This window comes from Callospermophilus lateralis, chromosome 4, assembly GCF_048772815.1.
Source record: "Callospermophilus lateralis isolate mCalLat2 chromosome 4, mCalLat2.hap1, whole genome shotgun sequence".
NCBI lineage: Eukaryota > Metazoa > Chordata > Mammalia > Rodentia > Sciuridae > Callospermophilus > Callospermophilus lateralis.
Genome location: NC_135308.1, coordinates 71,252,679 through 71,275,328, shown reverse-complemented (window position 1 = coordinate 71,275,328; position 22,650 = coordinate 71,252,679). Strand labels below are relative to the sequence as shown.

General features: G+C 48.5%; 2 protein-coding genes across 3 annotated transcripts; one reads left to right on the top strand and one right to left on the bottom strand.

Annotated features, from left to right (window-relative positions):
• Positions 1-1,476: 1,476 nt before the first annotated feature.
• Ptms (parathymosin) lies at positions 1,477-17,084 on the bottom strand. Its single transcript, XM_076855290.1, has 6 exons — positions 16,774-17,084; positions 5,825-6,542; positions 2,729-2,800; positions 2,443-2,521; positions 2,224-2,285; positions 1,477-2,043 (listed from the first exon to the last, which is right to left on the bottom strand). The coding sequence occupies exons 1-6, from the start codon at positions 17,082-17,084 to the stop codon at positions 1,993-1,995; spliced, it is 1,293 nt and encodes a 430-aa protein (XP_076711405.1). The 3' UTR covers positions 1,477-1,992.
• On the top strand, positions 5,417-21,387 carry Mlf2 (myeloid leukemia factor 2). Of its 2 annotated transcripts, none has more exons than XM_076854080.1 (9): positions 5,417-5,524; positions 17,586-17,664; positions 17,922-18,048; positions 18,298-18,333; positions 18,946-18,999; positions 19,404-19,532; positions 19,665-19,824; positions 20,367-20,582; positions 20,837-21,387. In XM_076854080.1, the coding sequence occupies exons 2-8, from the start codon at positions 17,615-17,617 to the stop codon at positions 20,552-20,554; spliced, it is 744 nt and encodes a 247-aa protein (XP_076710195.1). In that variant the 5' UTR covers positions 5,417-5,524; positions 17,586-17,614; the 3' UTR covers positions 20,555-20,582; positions 20,837-21,387. The 2 variants fall into 2 exon arrangements, with proteins under 2 accessions (XP_076710195.1, XP_076710194.1); XM_076854079.1 differs by lacking the exon at positions 5,417-5,524 and adding an exon at positions 16,831-17,030.
• Positions 21,388-22,650: the final 1,263 nt, after the last annotated feature.

The following is a 22,650-nucleotide window of genomic DNA, read 5'->3' as shown; positions in this document are numbered from 1 at the left end:
GCTTATGGTTTCGCTTTGCAGTGGAAAGTCTGAGGGGGTTGATTCCCAGCAGCATCACCCTCCACCTCTGAGGTAGCGCTCCCCTTGTTTACTTCCTCAGTCCTGGGTCTCCCCACCACCTCCTTCTCACCCTTCCCCACCCTGCAGACTCTTCCCTCTCCTTGGTACTTCACACGCTTCTCTCCAAATATTTGAGAACTACCCACTTGTCCATTTCTAAACTACCTCCTCAGTCCCAGCAGTCACACTTTCATCTTCCTTCTCTGCGCATCTCCTCCTTCCTTTAACCTCCTAGAATTTCATTTACCCCTGTAGACCTGTTCCCCAGCTGTCTATACAGTGTCTTCTGGGAACAAGATAGAAATGAAACTTCACTGCACCCTACATGACAGTAGAAGTGGGGAAGAGAATGTCAGTGTGTGAATAGCTACATTCTTTCAAGCCTTCATTCTGTGCCTGTCACTATATTGGACACTTTATATATAGTCACTCATGAAATGTTTCTCCTCCATTGCACAGATGTGGAAACTGATTCTAAAAAAGATTTAATAATTTCTCAGTGACTCAGGAGGACAAGTTCAAAGCCAGCTTCGGCAACTTACGGAGGCCCTAAACAACTTTATGTTTAGGGCTGTGGATTTGGCTAAGTGGTTAAGCACCCTTGGGTTCAATCTCCAGTACCCCACCCCCCTAAAATTAATAATTTGCCAAAAACTAATAATTTGTATGAAGTCTAAAGCTGTGTTAGTGTGTGGTCCTGACCCTGGGTGAGTTGTGGGTATTTCCTTATCTCTGGTGTTGACAATTAATCAATCCCTCTTCCCTGTCCAAAGTTTCCAATCCACAGGTTCTGTCCTAAGGGCAAGGGTGATGTAGACTTTGAAAAAATGCTAAATCTTATACCAGATCAAATTTAAGGCAGAAAGGTTAGGGAAAGAATGCTAAGACAGACAACTCTTATTCTGAGCCCAAGGAGCCCAGCTGGAAGAGTTGGAGGGCCAGTGACAAGGAGACAGGCCTGGGAACAAATTCTGGAGCTCTCCCCTGCTTGTTGGAAAGGAGCTTCCGGTGTCAGGCAGAGGGCATCTTCAATGCCAGGAAGTTTTCCCTCCAGATCCTAGGAAGTAGAGACCCAAGTCTACTAGCCTCTCCCACTTCAAGGGCGGGACTTCCTGTTTCTGGGGCTGTTTCTATTTGCCTGGTTCAGCACAATAGAGCTGGTAGCTTTCCACTGGGCTCAGCAGTGTCTAGATCTTGTGTGGGTTAGCAGGGAAGTGTGTGCATTGCTGGGGAGGAGCATCCCCAAGAAGCCAAACAAGACATAAGTCAGCTCTCAAAAGAAGAGCCAGGCTTCCACTGCATCCCTGGAAGGCTGACTTGTCTTCTGGAATTGTTGAGTGTGAGGTCAGCCAGTCACCCTCGTCCTTTTCTACCCTTTCAGTGTACGCTCTGGACCCCGGGAAAGCAGAAGACAGGTTAAAAACAGAAGCGCGACCATTTCTTTATTAAATTATACAAAAAGGGGAGGGGAGGGGGGCAGCTGTGGGGCTCGGCCCCAACCCCGGCCCCACCCCGGCCTGGCGCTGTCTGACAGGAGGGGATCTGAGGGAGACCCAGGGATCAGGCAGGAGAGGGATAGGGCAGGACATGAGGCTGGGGGATGCAGAGAGTAGGTAGGAGAGGCTACCCAAGGACGAGGACAAGTGCCATGGTGGGTGAGGAAAGGGAGGCAGAGAGCAAGGAGGGGAGAAGGGCCACTGGGGACCAGCTGGGGAGCTCAACGGAGCAGGTCAGGAGGTGGAACAATGGCAGAGTGAGGGTGGAGGGACAGTGTCTGGAGAGGCGGAAATGAGAAGGCTGGGGAGAAAGGGTGGCAGTTTTGGTGCAGGATCCAGAGCAGGGAGCCAGGTGAAGGGTGGCTGTACTTGTCTGTTCCCACCCACACCTCCAGGCCCTGAGAGGCCTACTACCCCCAGCCCATTGGCAGGGGGCTCATGCCGATGCCCCATTTTCTGTCTTCTGCCGCTTGGGATCCGCTTCATCCTGTGGAGAGGAAAAGAGTTGGGATAGTTGTAAAATGGGAGAGGGGACCTCCCCCTGTCCCGGGCTGGCCATGCTCCAGCCCCCGCCCGTGCCACCGCTAGGATCTGGGTCCAAGTCCAAAGGGCACCCAGCCCCTGCTGCATCCCTGACAGCCCCTCAGGCCCGGCAACCAGCCCAAACCTCCTCTTCGGCAGCTCTCTTCAGCGCGGGCCCTTCGTCATCCTCTTCTTCTTCTTCCTCATCTGAGGAGCCAGAAATGGGTCATTGGGGAAGAGCAGGAAGCTCTGGCAGAGACCCCCTGTGGTTGCCCTCAGCCCTGTTTCAGGTCTTCAAACCCACCCTGACTCTGTTCTTTTTAGCCCTGATTTTTCCAGCCCAACCTCCACTGCCCCTCCCCACCTTCTTCATCCCCTTCATCTTCCTCCTCTCCATCCTCAGCAGTTTCTTCTTCTTCCTCCTCAGCTCCGTTTTCTTCCTCCTGAGGACATCAAGATAGGGAGTACTGTTGGGCTAGCTGCGCGCCTTCTACACACCATGGTAAGGGGGACTGGGTGACAACAGGCCTCAGGGTGGGACAGTGGGACATGGGCCAACACCCCAAGAAGGTAGCTGGAGGAAGGATGTAATAATGGGGAGGGAAGATGGTCGAGCACGTGTGGTCACTTCCCGCCTGACCCCTGCACACCTCTACCACTTCTTTCTTTCGCTCTTTCCGGCTTGCCTTCTCCTCCACCTTCTCCTTCTTCTCTTTCAGATCCTGCAAGGGAAAAAGAAGTCACCTTTATTTCACCACAAATGATGTGCAGCCCTTCAGTCCCTCCAGGCTTGGTTCTCCCTCTCTGCATTAAGTTTAGAGGTGTGTGAGTGAAGAAGGTGGCCACAGCTTAGAACAGAGGTACCACGGTCCTTATATTAGGGCCACAGAGGGATTGACACCTGACACCTCTTCCCTAAGACCCAAGGGGAGTAAGAAAATTCCCAATGAAAGGGGAACTGGCAGCCAAGGTAACTGATCCCCATCCTTGTCAAGTTCTTCCAAACCTCCCAGGCTGAAGAGTTCAGCTCAGCAAAGCAAATCCCCTCCATCTGCTGGCAGCCTCAATGCCCCACCCGCTTCATGTCCTTCCTCCTCCTTTGCCTGCCCCCTCCCACTGCTGGCTTTCCTCTGCCTTCTGTCTACCTCTGGGGCCTTTTCCTGAGTACTTTCTCTGTTGGGCATCTCTCCCAGCTTCCCCTTCAGCTCCTCAGGCCTTTGTTTCTCCCAATCTGTGTCTCCCTAATCCTCAAGATTCTACATGGTGGGCTGATCCTACATGGTCCTACATTATAGCTCAATGGTGGAGTGCTTGCCAGGCATGCATGAGGCACTAGGTTCAATCCTCAGCATCACATAAAATAAATAAATAAATAAAATATTATGTGTACCCACAACTTAAAAAAAAAAAAAAAAATCCTACTTGGTCAAACTCTACAGTAATAGAGAGAGCACTCCAGCATAATTCCAGAACCTTACTCCCATTTTAACAATGCCTATCCCAAAACTGCTTCAGGAGTTTCCTCCTCCCTACCTCCATAGTCTATACATTGGTGTGATGGAAGAGTAGAAGTGGCCATTTCCGATGGAAATGTAGGTAAAAGGAGGATAAAAGAAACATGGAAAGGAAAGACATGGTAGATAAAGAGAGCAAAAAAACAGGGGAATGGGAAGATGGATGGGGCAGGTACCATCCAGTGAACCTTCCCACCACACTGCCTCTCTCCTTCACCCCAAGATGTGGGCAGGCACACACTTGTCCTATTCTGATCTGGCCCATGGGCATCTCCTATCCCATCTCCGGTGGATGCCCATGTGGGCATCCCCTCTGGACACCACACCTGCCTTCTGATTCAGTCCTCTCCTATCCCATCACTTGGCAGGTTCTGAGGACACTGCAGATATCCTCCTGAGATCTGATCTGGTATTGGTGTACAACTCTGTGTACCTGATTCCATGTGGATGGAAGTTTTGTGTGTGAACAGATCACCCTGGGAGGGTGTGTCCTTCCTGGAACAGAACTGGGGATTAGAGAGGGGCTTGGTGCCAATAGGCTGGCCTAGGGCACACTCAATTCCCTTCTCACCTTCAAGGTAAGCATAGCACACTTGACCCTCTAACTCTAAGTTTCTATTTCATCCTACTCTGCTGGCTTCATTTCTTTGCCACAAGGCAGGTTTGGCAATTCTAACACCTAGTGGGCTTTTCCTTATATCCAGGATCAAGAGACCCAGGGGCTAATTCAGCTTCTCCCTAGGGGGCCTGTACCAGGTTGGTAAGATCCTGGCCTGAGTTTTCTAACTGGGCAGTTGAAGGGAGGGAGGGAGAGGGAGGGAGAATACCAGAGTCCAAAGTCCAAGGGGCTGGACCCTCTCCTCCCCTGTACTGTCCTTCTGGTCACTGTCCTTCCATGATCCCTTTTCCAGGAGAGTATGTGACCTGGGCTCTAGGTCTTGGGCTAAGCAGCTCTCTGACCTCAACACAGGCACTCACTGACACAGGCTAATACTGATTCACACAGCCACAGAGGAGCGCCCACGCGATCTGGAGACACATGGCTCGGTGTTTGGGCATTCTGGCACACTCTTAAGACAGCACAAGAGCACAGTGGAGCTACTCGGTGCTCACAAAGCAAAAACATGGCTCCAGAACGTCTACATCTCCACACGCACACATGTAACTGACACGGGCAGTCCCACACACTCGCTAGATTTTAGACATACAAAGACACCTACTCGTTGAAGTCACATGCCACCGCACAGCCCACCGGAGGGCCACACAGGCACACCTGTCAAAGCTCATACATGTGCCCTCTCCCACTATCTTCCCCCCTTGTACTTTCCTGGCCTCCAAGAGAACTGTGTGACTCCTCAGCAACGCCCCCCCCCCAACAAAATCCAGCTCCCAGCCCCTAAACCCTGGCCGAATTAATTTCCCAAAGCGACACTCCGCAGGTTCCCTAGGGAAATTAGAGGAAGCCTGGAAGAGAGGCAAGGGCAAAGGGATGAGGCCGGGAAGGGAGCTGATGAGGGCAAGGACAGCTCCGTGCAAGGCCATGAAGTGCCAAATCTCAGCTTTTCCAAAGGCTATTCCCAACCCCCTTCCGATTTTTAGGTTTTCAAGATTTTTTGGCGGGGTCGGGGGAGGCGAAAACGAAGAGAAAACTGAAAGCCGGTGCTGGGAAAGGAATGCATGACGATGGACAGAAAGGAGGCAATGAGAGAAAAGAGGCAGATGCCGTCCGGGGAGAGAAGCAAGGGACAGGCCGCTAGGGGAGGGGCCCGAGAGGAGTAGCCTCCCGGGAGAGTCCTGTTTACACTTGAGGATCTCAAACCGCTTAGCAGCGGAAAGGTGAGGTCGGACTCAGAGGAGAGAAAGAGAAACGGGATGCAGGGAAGGGACAATGTAAAGCGAGGCACGGAGACCTCCGACGGGAAAGCAGTCAAGGTAGAGGCGGGCGCGGTTGGGCCAGAGGGGGGTGGGGACGCGGTGGTGGCCGTGCGCGGAACCGAGCGGCGAAGCCAGGACCGAGGAACCGTGCGCGCAGGGAAGCTAGAGGGCGCTGGCGCTAGCCGCGCGTAGCGGGGTAACCAGCGCCAGGCCGGACAGCTGGGGGAGGGCGGAGTGGGGTCCGCAGGGAGCGGGGCGCCAAGGCCGCATGGGGCCGTCGGGGGCAGCCTAGGGCCGTAGATCGCACCGCCACCAGAGGCCGCGCGGAGGCCCGGCCGCCGCCGCCCCTGCCCGTACCTTGGCGCTCAACTCGGCCGCTGCTTCCACGCTCTTCTCCGACATGGTGCCGGGGCCGGGGCTGGCGGGGAGCCGGGGTCCCGGGGCCGAGACGGAGAAGCCCTGGACGGCGGAGGGTGGCCGCAGCCGAAACCTAGCGCGGTGGCGACGACGGCGGCGACAGCGGCAGCGGCGGCCGCTCGGCAAGCTGTGTCTCTGGAAGAGGCGGCAGAGGCGCGCGGGGTGGGGCGGGGGTGGGTCCGGAGCGGAGACCCGCAGGGCTGCGGCCGTCCGGAGGGCGGGCGGAAGGGCGGTGCGGGCGGTGGCCGGCGCGCTCTGGCCGCGGTCGCTTGGTCCTGAGCTTGCCGCCCCCGCACCAGCAGAGCTGCCGCCGACCAGCCGCTGCCGCCCCCGGGAAGGAAACCCGCTTATAAGGCGGCGCTGCCCGACGGGAGGGGCTTCCCAGGGGTGGGGCAGGAGAGAGCGGGGAGGAGAGGAGATGGGAGGGGGATAAAAGAGGAGGTTGGAGAGGTGGGGATAGGAGGATGAAAGCGAGGGGAGGGAGAGCGAAAGAGGCGGGAGGGAGAATGAGACCAGGAGGGGGAAATGGAGAGACTGACGGCCGCTGAGAGAGAAGAGTGGGGAGAGGAGGTGGGAAGGGGTGGGGTTCCTGCGGGGAGACACCTCTCCAAATCCCAACCTACTGCCTGCGAATGTGGAGTCTGGCTCTGGGGGCGGACTAGCGAGGTGGCCAGAATCCTACTGACCCCAAAAAGCCCTGAGATGTTGCCAAGAGGCGGGGCGGGGGTGCAGATTGGGAGGCCGAGCAGGTATTTGAGAAACCAAAAGCTTAAAGAAGAGGAGGAAGGTTGGTTGAAAGCTACTTCTACATGACGCTAGATTTCCCATCTTAGTCGTCCATCCACATTCTCTGGGTGGCCTTGAGAAGGAAGGAAGGGATGGGAGAGCGGAAAAGGGCAGCCTGGCCTTCTCTCCTGCTGAAACTGACCTCTGTGGCCCTGTTCCGTTTCCTCCCTTTCTGATTCTTTACTGTGATCTGAGGGGGAATCAGAGGCCCTGCAACCTCCTTTCCTTTCTCCAACTTCCACCTTTATTACTCGCCTCTCTAACCTCACTTTTATTTATCTGATTTTTTTGTTTGTTTGTTTCTGTTCAGCCCTCTTTATTCATCTCCCTAGACTCCTCTCTTACAACAGTCTACGTCTTCATTCTTCTGAAAGCAATTCTCCACTTCTTACTGATCCTCTTCTACCCTTGCACCTCAGGACTCTTTCCCTCTCCTAGACAATGCTGTTTTTGTTTTATCTGACTCAGTCAACCTGGCCCCATATCATTAGCTGATTTTCCTTAACTCCTCTTCATATCCTTTTTTTTTTTTTTACATTTTCCCTCTGTTTGCTTTTCTCTTTCTCCTGCTGCCATCTTTGCAAATATAATACACGACTTTGCAAATATAATACACGTCCAGATCTGGAGTTCTAGCCCCACCCTATTCTGGACATTTTACTCTCACCCTCAACCACGGTGTGTTTGGGTCATTTTGAGAAGCTTGGGATTTCAGGTCGGGGACCTGGGTTGTACTAAAAATCAGTAAGGTGAATGGGCTGGAGGTTGTGATTTGGAAGAAAGTGTATCTTTGGTGTGTCATATTCCATATTTGTCATTATTATTACTCTTCACCTTTTTATCATTTCATTTTCTTAATAAAAGGGCATTCCTTGTTGAACCATCATCATCATTATGATACAGTGCTTAAGTACACCATCTTTTGATCCCTTGATGTACACACCTCGCAATTTCTCTCTTGACTCTTCTATCAGTTTCTCAGTCTTGGTCTCCTCAGAAATCTTGGGGCTCCACCCAGGTTTTTCCTTGCCTGATACTATCCATCTTTTTTCTGAGATCTTTCCATTTCCCTCTCTCAATCTGTTTCTCTGACTCATTGGCTGATGTCTCTGGCGATCTTTCACCATCTCCATCTCTGTACTTTCTCTCTTGCTTCGTTTAGCTCCCTCTTTCCCCCTCTTTAGCTACCCGTCCCCTCTCTTAGCCCTCCTTCTCCCCCCCCCCCCCCCCCCCCCCCCCCGGTCTCCCAGTCTCGCTCCTCCTGGTCGGTCTCTTTCCTCTCCCTCCCGCCCTCTTTTCCTCTTTCCCCCCTTCTCCACCTCCCAGCCCCGCCTGCTGTCTCGGACACCCTGCTGGGCTCTTACCCTGTTGCCCTGGTAACCGCCCCCCACTCCGGTCACCTCCACTCCCCTCCCCCCTCCAATCACCGCCACCAACAACCTCCATCCACCTTCCTCCTATTTTTCCTGAGAACCAATAGAAACCCTGTTGCCAGGTGGAATGCTCATTTGAATCAGCCAATGCAGGAGCCTAGCTGCTTGCCCTGCCTTATATGGGGATGTGAGGAGGGCCACTCCCCCAACTCCAGCCCCACAGGGGACCAGCCCCTCCACAGTCCTTTCTCCCCCGCCCTGAAGGGAGATGTGGACCCTCCTCACCCTTTCATAAAGTGTCTGACCTCCCACTTCTTTAACTGAGACCACCAGGGTTAGCGTGGGGTGTGGGCCGGACTGTGGGCTGGGCCTAGGGCTGGGGGTGGGAATGAGGTGTGATTAGGGAAGGGGAGGCGGAGGGAGCCGGGAATTTTGCCCAGGGAGGGGTGTCTGGGAGCGGAGGCAGCTGCAGTGGAAAATTCCAGGGAGATGGAGAGGCAGAGAATGGGAATCCTGCCCCAAGGCCCAAGGGAGCGCCTTGAGAATCTAAGAGCTTGGACACTAGGGTCCACAGGGACTCTGAGGGGGAAAATTTAGGAGGCTGGAGGCTGGATCTAATTCCTTTCCTGCAAGGGGGAAGCAACCCTTATCTTTTCTCTTGCTGGTTGGACCCCAGGCTTCAAGAGAAAGAAGCTAGAAATTAGATAGGATGAATTGTAGTGAGTGAGATACTGGAAATCTACCCCAACAATCCTTGAAGTTAGTCTCTGGGCCTCTGGGGCCAGTGGTGTTACATGCCAGTTTTTGCTCCTTTTCATAGAACTACTTCTGAGCCTTTGTGGAGGCTTGCAGATTCCTGGAATTCTATTACTCTACAGCCCAATTGAGAATTTCTCCCATTGGTTGAATGGAGAAACTGTGCTGCTTACACATTTTCTGAAAGTGGGAAAAAGAAGACCAGGTGACAACAAGAGAGGCCTGATCCCTCTGATCTGACATCCTAGAAACTTACCTTACTACTGAATGTGGAAGAAAATTCAATTCTAATTACTTCCATGTCATTCTTAGTAAATTCTCCCTCTCCAATTTCCTGAAATTTTTCAGTGTGTATATTTAGCCCAGAGGTTAAATGCAAAGGAAAGTCTAGTTGTCATTCAAGGCTTTAGAGGACAGAAACCTGAGTGTGGGGCCATCTCCACTCATTTTACTTTTTTATCCCCAGTCCACTCTCAATAACCTATTCCCATTTTTTCTTTGCTTTTTTTTTCCCAAAAAAAAAAAAAACAAGTCTGGAGAATTGAGAAGAGATGGGCTCAGGGAGGTGGGGGTTGGGGGGGGGGAGAGAGAGAGAAACCCACTCAATCTAACTTTGGATCATATTCGAGTATGTTATCCCCAACAGTGTTAAATAAGAAATAACCCTCATAACAATTCATCATGAATGCTATTAGTCTAATTGGTCTTTATCAGTCATCAAAATTCTACTTACATTTAAATTAATTTAAAAACATTTTAAGGACCCAGGCACAGTGGTGCACGCATATAATCCCAGTGTTTGGGAGGCTGAGGCAGGAGGATTATGAGTTCAAAGTTATCTTTAGCAACTTAGCAAGGCCCTAAGCAACTTAGTGAGACCCTGCCTCAAAGTAAAATATAAAAAAGGGCTGCCTCAAAGTAAAATATAAAAAAGGGCTGGCAAAATGGTTAAGAACCCCGGGTTTAATTCCCCATATTAAAAAAAAAAAAAAAAAAAAAAAAAAAAGTAAAGTTTCTTTGTGCCCCTCCATAAAAAGCTTAACTTTTGCACTTCAACAAACTGTAATTGATCTTCTACTAGGTAGTCAGGACTGTGTTATATGATGGAGACACAAAGCTGAATGAAAAAGACATGGTGCCTGCCTCAAGAAATAGATGGAGAGAGCTTGGTAAATCAAAGTACAAGCTGATAAGGGCTCACCCTGATAAGGGACCTGTATCCAGGACTCTTTTTCCATCAGTTAAATCTCTCTGTATAGTATTTCCTCTTAGTATTCTATTCCTGGAGTCTATCCCTGATCTCTCCTGACTTTGCAGAGCTTCATGTCCAGTGTTTCTAACACCAAACAGACTTCCTTGATCTTCCACCCATACTGTTAATATCTTTTTGTGTATAATGCTAGGCACAAGAGGAAAAGCTCAATAAATGATTTATTTCCTGGCCCAGGGATATCATTTTGGATCCGATCTCAGAGATTACTTTTTAAAACCTTTTTTCTTTAGGTGGGGTGGGAAAACATTCGTCAACATACAACATGCTGCCAAGATACCAGGCTTGGATCTTGTCTGATTTGAGATTGTCATTAACTATTGATGTTCCAGTGGTCACTGTCTTTCATGTTTGAACATCAGAACTAAAATTTCTCTGGCTTTTTTACTTCTCCCTGAACTTTCTCTCCAGTAAAAAGAATTGGTTTTATCATTATACCTATCCTTCAGATTCTTGACTGACTTTTCATATTCTTTATGCTCTCCTTCATGACCTCTTTTACACCTAGAATAGTTTGCTATTGCCCAAGCCTCCTCTGTCCTTCTTTAACTTTCTCCCCTTATATGTACTCTTCAAAAAGCTTTCATGGTCTTCAGAAAAGCCCAGAAGGAGAACATCATTTATAGGTGTTTTCCAGCTCTATGCAATAAAACTTTCTGTGATAATGGAAATGTTCCTCATCTGTTCTTTCCAATACAGTAGCTACATTTAGTTATTGAACACTTGAAAATGTGGCTAGTGCATTTTCCGAGAAAGTGAAGTTTTTTAGTTTAGTTTTTTTTTTTTTAATATTGGGGATTGAAAGGGGTGCCTTACCACTGAGCTACATATCTCCTTAGCCCTCTCCATTTTTTTGTTTTGAGACAGGGTCTGACTAGCCTCATACTTGCAATCTCCCTGCCTTAGCCTCTTGAGTCTCTTGGATTACAGACTTGTGCCACCGCACCCAGCCAGTAAATTCTTTTTTTTTTTTTTTTTTTTAAATGTGGTAACTTTTTTTTTTTTTTCCCATAGCTTTATTTTATTCATTTATTTTTTACGTGGTGCTGAGGATCGAACCCAGGGCCTCACATGTGCTAGGCAAGCGCTCTACCACTAAACCACAATCCCAGTCCGTGAATTTTTAATTTTAATTAATTACTTCCTTTTTGCAGTGTTGAGGATGGAACTCGGGCCTTATGCATTCTAGGCAAGCACTCTGCCATTGAGCTACACTCCAACCCTAACTTTAAATTAAATTTTAATAGCCATATATACTAGTGGTTACCAAACTTTGACTCTAAATTGCTTCTCTCTCTCTCTCTCTTTTTTTTTTTATGTGTGTGTGCTGTGGATTGAACCCAAATGGCCCTAGGTTCAATTCACAACATCAAAAAATAAAACCTCTGTTTCCTTTCCTTCTTTCTTTTTTTTTTAAGAGAGAATCTTCATATATATATATATATATATATATATATATATATATTTAGTTTTTGGCGGACACAACATTTTTATTTTATTATTATTTTTTTTTTAGAGAGAGTGAGAGAGAGAGGGGGAGGAGAAAGAGAATTTCTAAATATTTATTTTTCAGTTTTTGGCGGACACATCGTTGTTTGTATGTGGTGCTGAGGATCGAACCCGGGCCGCACACATGCCAGGCGGCTGCGCTACTGCTTGAGCCACATCCTCAGCCCAACATTTTTATTTGTATATGGTGCTGAGGACTGCGTGCATGGGAGGCAAGCGCTCTACCGCTTGAGGCACATCCCCAGCCCCCCTGTTTCCTTTTCTACCTCCTTTTCTCACCTGCAGCTCTAGTGATTTGTAATTAGAAAGCCAAAGGGCTGAGGATGTAGCTCAGTGGTAGAGTACTTGCCAAGGTATGCATGAGGCCTTTGCTTTATTGCCAGCACACACACACAGAGGACAATTACAGTTGCTGTTTAAGGTCATCTAGACCACTGTTGCCATATACTTTACCATAGGTGTGTGTGTGTGTGTTCAGATTTTCACGTTTAATGTTTCAAACTATCAGACTGTGTAGACAGGCTCAGTGGCACACATCTAGTAATCCCAATGACTTGGGAAGCTGAGGAAGGAGGATATCTATCTATCTCTCTCTCTCTCTCTCAATTTTACTTGTCCTTGGGCTGGGGATGTGGCTCAAGCGGTAGCGTGCTCGCCTGGCATGTATGCGGCCCAGGTTTGCTCCTCAGCACCATGTACAAACAAAAAAAAAATTTTATTTATTCTTATAATATACACATGACAGTAGAGTATATTTTGACATATTTTTGACATGGAGTATTTTTTATTCTAATGAGGATGAGGCAGGAGGATCTCAAGTTTGAGGCCAGCTTCTCAGCATCTTAACTAGACCCCTGTCTCCAAATAAATGAAAAGGGCAAGGGTTATAGCTCAGTGGTGAAGCACGCTGGGTTCAATCCCCAATAGCTATCAACCAACCAACTAGCAAAACTAAAACAGGCTGTGTAGCTGATCCAGGGGACCAATAAAATGAACATGAAAACACTAGGGAAAATGGGACCAGGAGTGACAGTTAGAAACTTATTGAATGCAAAAAAAAAGAAAAAGAAAAAAACTGAAGGAGGACTTAATCACTATGAAGAGCAAATGGGTGCTGACTGAACCCTTCTAGGTGACTTCAGTCTCAGAGATCCTGTTCTTACTCTTTGCAGCCCTTTAAGCTATTCCACCGTGCATTTTCATGGTTTGAAGTCCTGTTACCAACACAGATCTCAAACACTGGTAACTCTCAAATCTCTAGCTTAGCTTCTCTCCTGATCTCTAAGTGTCCTCACTCCAATTCCCTTCAGTTTCTCTCTCCCAGAAGCTCCACAGCTCACTTGTGTTTCCTATTTCAATTGATAGTACTCTCATCCACCCATGCATACATGGGAAGGGGCCATCATCCACCTTCTATTTCCTTTCCTTTTTTAGATTCTTTATAGTCCTTGAGGGCCTCCTCTTGACTCTAAGCCCCCTCCTCCCTCTACTTAAAGGGTCAGCATCACTCACTGACTTGAAGCCTAGGCTCCTTTTTTTTTTTTTTTTTTTTTTTTTTTTGATACAGAGGTTTGAACCCAGGATGCTTAACCACTGTGCCATATTCCCAGCCCTTTTTATATTTTATTTAGGGACAGCGTCTCACTGAGTTGCTTAGGGCCTTGCTGTTGCTGAGGCTGGCTTTGAACTCATGACTCTCCTGCCTCAGCCTCCTGAGCGCTGGGATTATAGGCATGCGCCACTGAGCCTTACTCCTTATGTTTTCAATCATGACTTAAGGATCTTTGTATCTTCAGCACCTATATCCATGCCTGGCATTTTATAGAAGTTCAAAAATATTTCCTGAAATGCAAAATCCACCTTTCTACTAAAAAACAGAATGTTGTGATTACCCTATGTAACATCATTGCTCCACTTTCACTCTGTTCAAATATCTAGCTGCGCTGGGTTTGCTCCAGATGTGTGACCTCACACTTAAAGAAGGCCTCTTCTCTGGTCTAGCTCTACCCTCTCAAGGATTTCCTGACTTGGATCTACAAGATAGAGTAGTAAAGATAGGAATCGTTTTGTTTCTCTTCCTTCCCAATGATATTTATCCTCCTTTGCCTTACCCCTGGCAGGGCCTGATTTCCCTTCTGTATTCATATTTATGGAAAACTTGAATGACTGAAGAATTCCTTGATATTCATTGGACAGAGAAGGAAGGAAGAAGGGCAGGCAGGGAGGGAGGGAAAGAGGAAAAGGGAAGGGAAAGAAGCAAAAGGAAGGAGAGGGAAAGAGAAGGAAGGAGAAGGAAAGAGAAGGAATACAGGTATAAACTCTAGTTATTTGTAAAATTGTATGTATCCTTTCAATTCCTACAGTAGATAGCCACCTATATGGTAAGATAGAGGCTGCTGAAAATAAGCTAATACATCTCTGTCATCCCTGCCTGTTCGACAATTTTTCTTTCCTTGGGATTGAACCCAAGGCCTCATACATGTTAAGCAAGTACTCTACCACTGAGCTATATTTCCAGCTTTCTTTATTTCAAGATAGGGTTTCACTAAATTGCCCAAGACTAGCCTCCAATCTGAACTTGTGATCCTTATCTCTTGGCCTCCTGAGTAGCTGGGATTACAGGCATTCACCATCACACCTAGTCTCAAGAATGTTTTTTCTCCTGAATCCAAACCTAGGCTTCCGCCTGGCAAGGTCGTACACACCTGTAATAACAGTGGCTCAAGAGGCTGAGACAGGAGGATCGCAAATTCAAAGCCAGCCTCAATAAAAGTAAGGCTGCTAAGCAACTCAGTGAGACCCTGTCTCTAATAAAATACAAAATAGGGCTCGGGATATGGTTCAGTGATCAAGTGCCCCTGAGTTCAATCCCTGGTACAACAACAACAACAACAAAAAAAAAAAAAAAGAAAGAAAGAAAGAAAGAAAGAAATCTTAGTCTTCAAGCTATGTCTCAGGTTAAGAGCTAAATTGTAATTTATAAATATTCCCAGGAGTGATAACACATTTATTTAAAATCATGCAAAGATAAAAATAATTGATATGAGATTCTGGAGTTTTGGAAGAAAGAAAAGGGCTGCAGCCACCTAAAGACAGTAGATACCGTATAATCAAATAAGAAACAAGGAGGCTAGAAGATTTTACGCCTCACATTGGCAGGGTCTGTCTTATCCTTTTCTTTTTATGTTTAGTACAATATACCTAAGAGAGACATCCTTAAACATTTGTTGACTGCCTGGATTATAAAGAACTTACTTTGGGGTTAGGGTGTAGCTCAGTTATAGAACACTTACCTAGCATATGTGAGGCCCTAGTTTAAATCCCTATCACCACAAAAACGAGAAAAGAAAAAGAAAATACTTGCTTTGGAAGGAGGAGAAGACAAAAATAAAGTTCTTAGTTAATTCTGGGTAGAAGAACTTTCAGTGGGATGACTTTCTTTTGGGGTACTGAGGATTGAACTCAAGGGCACTCTACCACTGAGCTACATCCCCAGCCCATTTCTACTTTTTATTTTAAGAGTCTCCCCAAGTTTGGTCTCAAACTTGCAATGCTCCTGCCTCAACCTTCTGAGTTGCTGGGATTAAAGATGTGTTCCACTAGGCTCCGGTCACTGTCTTATTCTTAACTACTTTCCTTTGGGGCAAGAGGAATGGGCAGTTGCATGGTGGGATGTCCCCAGAGAAACTTAAGATCTTACTAAGTCTCTTTCCCAGAAATATCAATGGAAAACAAATTTTTTGTACTCTTCCTGTTTTCTTTCACTTTGCAAGTCTGGCTTAACTGTCTGCTCCTCCAGTCTCCACTATTGTTTTTTCCTTTTTAATAATAATCAAGTCCAAGGAAACCTTAGAAGCCCTGCTCCCAGCACCTTTTCCTGAGTACCAAGGACCATCTCCTCTTCCCCCAGGGAATTGTGGGAACAAATATCTATCTATCTATCTCTCTCTCTCTCTCTCTCTCTCTCACCAGGGATTGAATTCAGAGGCACTTGAACACTGAGCCACATCCCCAGCCCTATATTATATTTCATTTAGAGACAGGGTCTCACTGAATTGCTTAGTGCCTCGCTGTTGCTGAGGCTGGCTTTGAACTCCTGATCCTCATGTCTCAGCCTCTGGGATTACAGGTGTGCTCCAGTCAGCACCAATGAGACTAAAAGCCAGAGTAAAGAACCAGCCAGAGTTGGAGTTTGGATGTGTCTGGTTCAAAGTCTATACTATATAGTTGAAATCCCTGACCCCAAGGGGGAGGGCACTTCTCTTCAGCAGAGTCAGATTTTATGCAAGACATTTACTATGTCAAAGTATCAGTCCCTGGCCTTGGAGTCAGGTCTTCTGGGTCGCTTTTAGATTCACCCGGGGTGATCCTGGTTAACTGAGCTCTCCACCTCTTTTTCCCCCAAACTTTAGACCCTTGACCTATCTACCTAAATACAGGGAAGAAAGATTGGTGCGGGACTGGGAGCTTTTAAAGACACAAGAGTTAAAGAAAGGAGAAATTAGCACTAAATGAAGATTTCAAGGACTGGGATGTAGCTCAATGGTAAAGCACATGTTTGGAATGCGCGAGGCCCTGGGTTCAGCCCCAGCACCAAAAAAACAAAACCTAACATTTCAGAAGCAGAGCCTTTGACATTCCGACCCTTCACAGATGGGTCACTGAGTGGTGCAGGAGCCTTGCCAACACCAATTCCCAAAGGGCTGAAGTTCCAGCCTGGCAGAGGAGTGCCACCTGGCGGCCACTCCCCCAACCTGATTCTCTTTGCCCCAGTCCGACTTTTCCAAGCCTGAACTAGACCTGAGCTAGAGAGTTGTCACCTCCTCCTCTACGTCACTTCACGGACCCCGCCCTCCCGAAGGGACGGGTCCTAAAGCTTCCGTAGGCAATCTGCTTAAAGGGCCCCGCAGGGATCCGCCCCACCCCGTCGCCCACAGAGAGCTAGCCCCACTCCCCACGGGTGCCTGCCCCATTCGCTTTCCCCACAGAAAGTGCTGCACCGCCCAGCCCCCTCTCTTCACGGTCTTCCCCGAGGAACCGATTCCCTTCCTCCTCCTCCCACCCTCATAGGGAGTCTCTTCCAGTCCCCAGAACCAAGATCCAATTTATTAACGAGGCCTCCCCTTCATCCCCACAGGACTGGTGGGCCTTGGCCCCACTCAGCTGTACCGCCCCCTCGCTTGCTCCCCACCCACGCCAGCAGGCGGGGCTCTTGCTGCACGGCCCCGGGGCGGTCTGTCGTGACGTCACTTCCGTCCGGGCCTGGCCGAGGTTCTTGCTCCTCGGGCCGAGGGCGGGGGTACAGAGGTGGCAGCTGAGGGAGTAGGCGGCGCGGGAGGCCGTGGAGCTCAAGCCCAGACCAATCCCTGCGTCCCGGGCCACGACCCTGATCCTGCAGCGCAGTGAGAAGCGAAACCGGCCGGATGGGCCGCTGAGCCCGAGTCGGGGACCGGTGAGGCTCGAGGAGAGCGGGCCCTTGGGGCTGCAGGGTTTCTGAGTCTGGCATGCCTCAGGCCTCCCTCCTGCTCCCTCCGGCGGGGAGACCGGAGCTGGGGCAGCCACGGGCAGGCGGGGTGGTACAGGGAGGCCCGCCGCCTGGTGGGGGCGGGGGGGGTGACAGCAGCCGGGTGTTCTGTGGAGGGCGGGGTGTTTGGGGTCATTAATGGGGCGGAGGGCCGGCACTCGGGATTCTCGTGAAGGACTGTGGCGTTAGGGGAGGAGCGGGGAGTGTGCTCCAAGCTAGGGCTTTGGGAAACGGATGGCTTTGAGTGGGGGAGGCCAAAAATTGAGAGACTTGGGAAAATTTTCCATGGCTCTAAATGAGAGAGAGGGATTTGGAGCGTTCTTCTCTCCTAAAGTGTTGTGGGACACCTGGAGAAGGGTCTCCCTGGAGTTTGGAGGAGTCAGTCAGTATTTGAAAGGAGCAGTGCTCAGAGTCTCACTAACCTGAGCGGGTATTTTAGAAGCCTGGCTGCCTCCAAGTAACTGAGTCTCAACATTTTAACAGTGCGGAGCCCCCCTGAAGCTGAGATCAGGATGTTCCGCTTCATGAGGGACGTGGAGCCTGAGGATCCCATGTTCCTGATGTGAGAATTCCCTCCCCCTCATGCTTTTAGAGCTCTCATCCCACTCCACTTCAGGTCTCTGAGCAGTTGAAACTGACATCTGGGTTCCCATGGCTGGGACTGGTTGGAACTGGCTGGATACTCATCTACAGCTCCCACTTAGAGGGAAGTCGGCATCTGTGTCACTGAGTGCCCTGTGACTATTATTCTGGGGGTTGGGGGATGGGCGTTTGACAGCTTGGCCTTTCTGCCACCCATACTGTATTTTCACTCAACAGGGACCCCTTTGCTATTCACCGTCAGCATATGAGCCGCATGTTGTCAGGTGGCTTTGGCTATAGCCCCTTCCTTAGCATCACAGATGGCAACATGCCAGGGACCAGGCCTGCCAGCCGCAGGATGCAGGTAACAGTGCTGAAACATACCTGAGACCCAGAGAAAGGTTGGGGACAATTAGTAAAGCACATTGATTTTCTTGTACTAGAACCAACTTGGCAAGTGCAGTGATCTCCTAGGAGTGGAGTTGGGTCTGGAAAAAGTGTTTTGTGGCCCCTTTTAAGGATGGAAAAATAAAATGGAGGTTATGAGTCTGGTTTGGGGTGGTAAGGAGAAAGGATGTGGTCTCTAATTGCTGTTCCTCATGTGTTGCTGTAGGCTGGGGCTGTCTCCCCCTTTGGGATGCTGGGAATGGTGAGTCCTTATCTTCTTGTGTTCCTCAGTCTCAGACACTATAACCTTAGATGTTATTTCCAAATGTGCCACTCAGGAATAGCCTTGTAGGTGGCCCCAGAATCTTTTCTTTTGATACTATTCACAAAACTTAAGAGTTGATGAGGTGCTAGGAGTCCTGTGAGCTAAAGATACTGCTCACTTCTGTGCTCCTAGAGGTATATACCCAATCAGAAGATGTAATTGTGTAGCAAAATTTGTTCTTTTGAGGGGGCAGGGGCAGTTGAAGAGCCAAGGAGATGGATTTTGGATTTTAACATTTTCTCAAGCTCTGCCTTGTGAGCTTAGAATCCATTGACTGGATCATTTCCAAAGACAGGGAAATATGGCAGTCAGGAGAGGGAAAATTGGATTAGAGCAGCCATAGAGACTGAAGAAGGGGCCAGCAGTTTATGGAGGAGAAATGAATGTTCTGACTATGTTAATGGAAAATGATAAATAGCAGTTGCTAGATATGCAGGAAGAAGAGAAAGGGGATGTATAGCCAGGTTTCTGGAAGGTACCTGAGCAACAACATTCCATCCGAGCCCTGACATTGCTTCCTTGACTCTGTCTTCCATCTCTTTCCTCTAGTCGGGTGGCTTCATGGACATGTTTGGGATGATGAATGACATGATTGGAAATATGGTGAGACTTTTGCACCACATCCTTCCCATGCTCCATATCCTTTCCTTAGTGATGGCTGGCAATACCTTGTGTTTTCTTTGGTGGGATTGGGGGACTGCTAGTGAGGAGTTGAACTGGGTGAAATCACTGAATCAGAGCACTGGGATCCTGAATCTGCTCTCATGCCCAGATGTAAAGAAGAGCAATATTCTTTTTAAATATGCAATTTAGGTTTTATCTCTTGAGTTTCTTCTTGTTTAGTGTTGGACTCAAGAAGAATTGGGCGTAGGTGGTTAATGATGTTTTCTCTGTTCTCACATTTATGAGAAAGGTACAGGCAAGAACAAACAGCTGAAGGGGAAGGAAATCCCTCCTCCAGAGAGAACCTCTCCCTATTCAGTCCTGCCCTCCCTTTTCCTCCTCAGGAGCATATGACAGCTGGGGGCAATTGCCAGACCTTTTCATCCTCTACCGTCATCTCCTACTCCAATACTGGTGATGGTGCCCCCAAGGTCTATCAGGAGACATCAGAGATGCGCTCAGCACCAGGCGGGGTATGTGGGGACAGTGGCACCCACCACCACCTTTTTTCAGAAATAAGTTGTGGGAGGTGTGTTCATCCTGGGATGTTGTAGCCAGGGCTTTGGAAGGGATAAACAAGTATGCCATGTTCTGCCTCATCTTAGATCCGGGAGACACGGAGGACTGTCCGCGACTCAGACAGTGGACTAGAGCAGATGTCCATTGGGCATCACATCCGAGACAGGGCTCACATCCTCCAGCGTTCCCGAAATCACCGCACAGGAGACCAGGAGGAACGGCAGGACTATATCAACCTGGATGAGAGTAAGCCTTCCTTCCCACATCCTGCCCAGCAGCTCCAAGTCTAGTTCCTCTGAGCTATATCATAGCTTTGTCTGCCTGCTCCCACAGATATTTCTTGTGCAAAATTATGGGCAAACCCTATACTTGAGACTTGTTATCAGGTTAGGCACCCAGTCAGGTGCTGGCGTTGTCCTGCCAGAAGACTTTGTCACTGAAATCAAATATTGTTAGTATTCATTCTACCCTTTCCTATCCAGATCAGTTTTTTCCTTTCTCCTACTATTATTTCACCTTTTTCAAATCAGTAAATATTTATTAAATACCCAGGGTGTGTATAATTCCTCTTTCTTGAGTAGTAATGCTTTAGGCCTGCCAGTAGTGTCCAGGGACCATGTGAAAACCCAAAGAGCTGAGTAAAGTTGTTCCCTTCCATGCCTCTGTCCCCCCAACCTCACATCCCTTTCATCTTCACCACTAGTTTTTATCTTAGAAGTCTTACTGTAGCATCTGCCTCCAGCAGCATGCTATGTGGAGGTACCATATCTGTTTTGTGTTTTCCTCAGGTGAGGCAGCAGCATTTGATGATGAGTGGCGAAGAGAGACATCCAGATTCCGGCAGCAGCGCCCTCTGGAATTTCGAAGGCATGAGGCATCTGTGAGTGGGGGTCGAAGGGCCGAGGGGCCTCCCCGCCTGGCCATCCAGGGACCTGAGGACTCCCCCTCCCGACAGTCCCGCCGCTATGATTGGTGAAGGCCCCCCTAGGTCCTCAGCCTTTCATGTAAGTATCTGAGGGGGAGGAATGGTAAGGTGACAAGCCCAGAAGGGGGCTGGGGATCATACCTATGCACCTTCCTCTACCATCAGGCAGAAGCAATCCAGATTCCCAGCTATTACTTTTCTTAATAGTTTAACTTCTAGCTGGCAAAGAAAGAAAAATGCTCTCACTGGAATAGAGGATTAAATCCTAATCCTTGGCCTTTTTTTATATTTTTTTCTTCCTTTTGATATGTGTTCATCTATCTTCCCTTCCAGGTACAGGCTGAGAGGCTGAGAAATCATCCCCTGAAAAAACTTTTTCCTGTCCAACTCCTACCCCCAATTTAATATTAAATTAACAGGCAAGCTGGCCCCCACCTCTCCCTGGGGGTCTCAGGGAGAACCTTACACTGCCCTCGATACCTACATTTTCTGTCTTTAATCCCCCTACCACACAATGACTCCACTTGTTCTATTATCCACTAACTTGATTTTTCATTTTGCTGCTCCATCTTCAAACCTCATTTTCTCCATTGTACCCCTGCCATGCGCAGAAGGGATGAGCTCTGGGTTTAGAGACCTCCTCCATCCCTTAGCTACCCTGGATCTTTGCCCACCTATTCCTCAGAGCCCTTAGTACAGGAGTCATAGTCCTGTCCAGGGCTGTGGAGAGTTCCCAACTCTTGTCTCCTTCTCCCCACGCTCCCATTCACTTACATCATAAAAACCTTCCCCATACCCTTCTTTGCCTTTATTTTTTGATTTGTGCAACTTGTAACTAGGTGTTTATGGAATAAAGAAAAAAAAAAGGGAGGATTCTGGCTGTACTTTGCTTGTTCAACTTTCCTCTCTCCTAGTCATATTCTTACTCCTCTTTGTTTCTTGCTGTGTCTCAGCCCCTTTAATGGTGACAGTGGGGCTGTGGGCTAGCAGGGAAGGGCAGCAGCAGTCAGCTGGGCCAGGCTAGGGGATGAAATTGAAGCTACTATCTTGCCAGATCTCCTTCACTCTTTTTTCTTTCTTTTTTTTTTTTTTCAGTTGTAGGATACAGTACCTTCATTTATGTATGTATGTATGTAGTGCTGAGGATCGAACCCAGCGCCCCATGCATGCAAGGCAAGCGCTCTACCACTGAGCCACAACCCCAGCCCCTTTAACTTTACTCTTTAGGGGCATGCAGGGCATAACTCACAGGTACCTGAAAAACTGACTGCCTGCAGAGTTACTCCCTGAGACTGTGGAAAGGAACACTTGTACAGAGCAGGCAGGGTCCAGACAACACAAAGGCCTTCAAGGGAGAAGAGCTCTGGAGTGAGCAGTGTCTTCAAACCCGCTACCCTTGTTGAGAATTTGAACTAACAAAGAAAACTAACCTGGAACTTGAGCTGTGCTGGGGGAGCTCACATTTCTTAAAGATATTCACTCTTAATTTGCAGTCAAGTAGGTCACTCTGTCCCTCTAGGGAACTTGTTTCATGATGGCAGATGCTTATGAGACCCTCAGGATTTTTTTTTTTTTTTTCTTTTTTTAATACTGGGGACTGAACTCGGGGCTTCATGCATGCTAGGCAAGTACTCTACCACCAAACTGCAACCCCAGCCAGTCTATAGTCTTCCTGAGATGGGTGTGGTGTTGCAAGCTTCAACCTCAACAACTTAGGAGGGTGAGGCAGGAGGATTGCAAATTCAAGGCCAGCCTTAGAAAATTAGACCCTTTCTCAAAAAGGTCTAGGGATGTATGTAGCTCAATGGTAGAGCACACCTAGGTTTGACTTTAAGTACAAAAATAAATATCTTTTCTAATGGGAAGGGGCAAAGGACACTCTTAAGGCTTTTGGGGCCTCTTAGGGCAGGGAGTATTTTCCCCATGTCTGGGACAAGTAGATTCAAAAGGATAAGGGGAGCCCTGTATAATGGTATATACCTGTAATGCCAGTTACTCAGGAGTTGAGAAGGCAGGCTCACAAGTTTGAGACCAACCTGGGCAAATTAGACCCTGTTTAAAAACAAGAGGGGGCCAGGTATGGTGCCACACTCCCGTAATCTTGGGTTCAAGGCCAGCCTCAGCAATTTAGGCCCTATGTAAATTGG

What these genes read in the sequence shown, in the direction of transcription:
- Mlf2 (XM_076854080.1), top strand. Translation starts at nt 17,615, where the DNA reads ATGTTCCGCTTCATGAGGGACGTGGAGCCTGAGGATCCCATGTTCCTG. An exon ending in GAGGATCCCATGTTCCTGAT is followed by an intron (nt 17,665 to 17,921) that starts GTGAGAATTCCC and finishes TTCACTCAACAG; the next exon opens with GGACCCCTTTGCTATTCACC. An exon ending in CTATATCAACCTGGATGAGA is followed by an intron (nt 19,825 to 20,366) that starts GTAAGCCTTCCT and finishes TGTTTTCCTCAG; the next exon opens with GTGAGGCAGCAGCATTTGAT.
- Ptms (XM_076855290.1), bottom strand. Translation starts at nt 17,084, where the DNA reads ATGCCAGACTCAGAAACCCTGCAGCCCCAAGGGCCCGCTCTCCTCGAG. An exon ending in AGATGAAGGGGATGAAGAAG is followed by an intron (nt 2,286 to 2,442) that starts GTGGGGAGGGGC and finishes CTGGCTCCTCAG; the next exon opens with ATGAGGAAGAAGAAGAAGAG. An exon ending in AGAGAGCTGCCGAAGAGGAG is followed by an intron (nt 2,044 to 2,223) that starts GTTTGGGCTGGT and finishes TCCTCTCCACAG; the next exon opens with GATGAAGCGGATCCCAAGCG.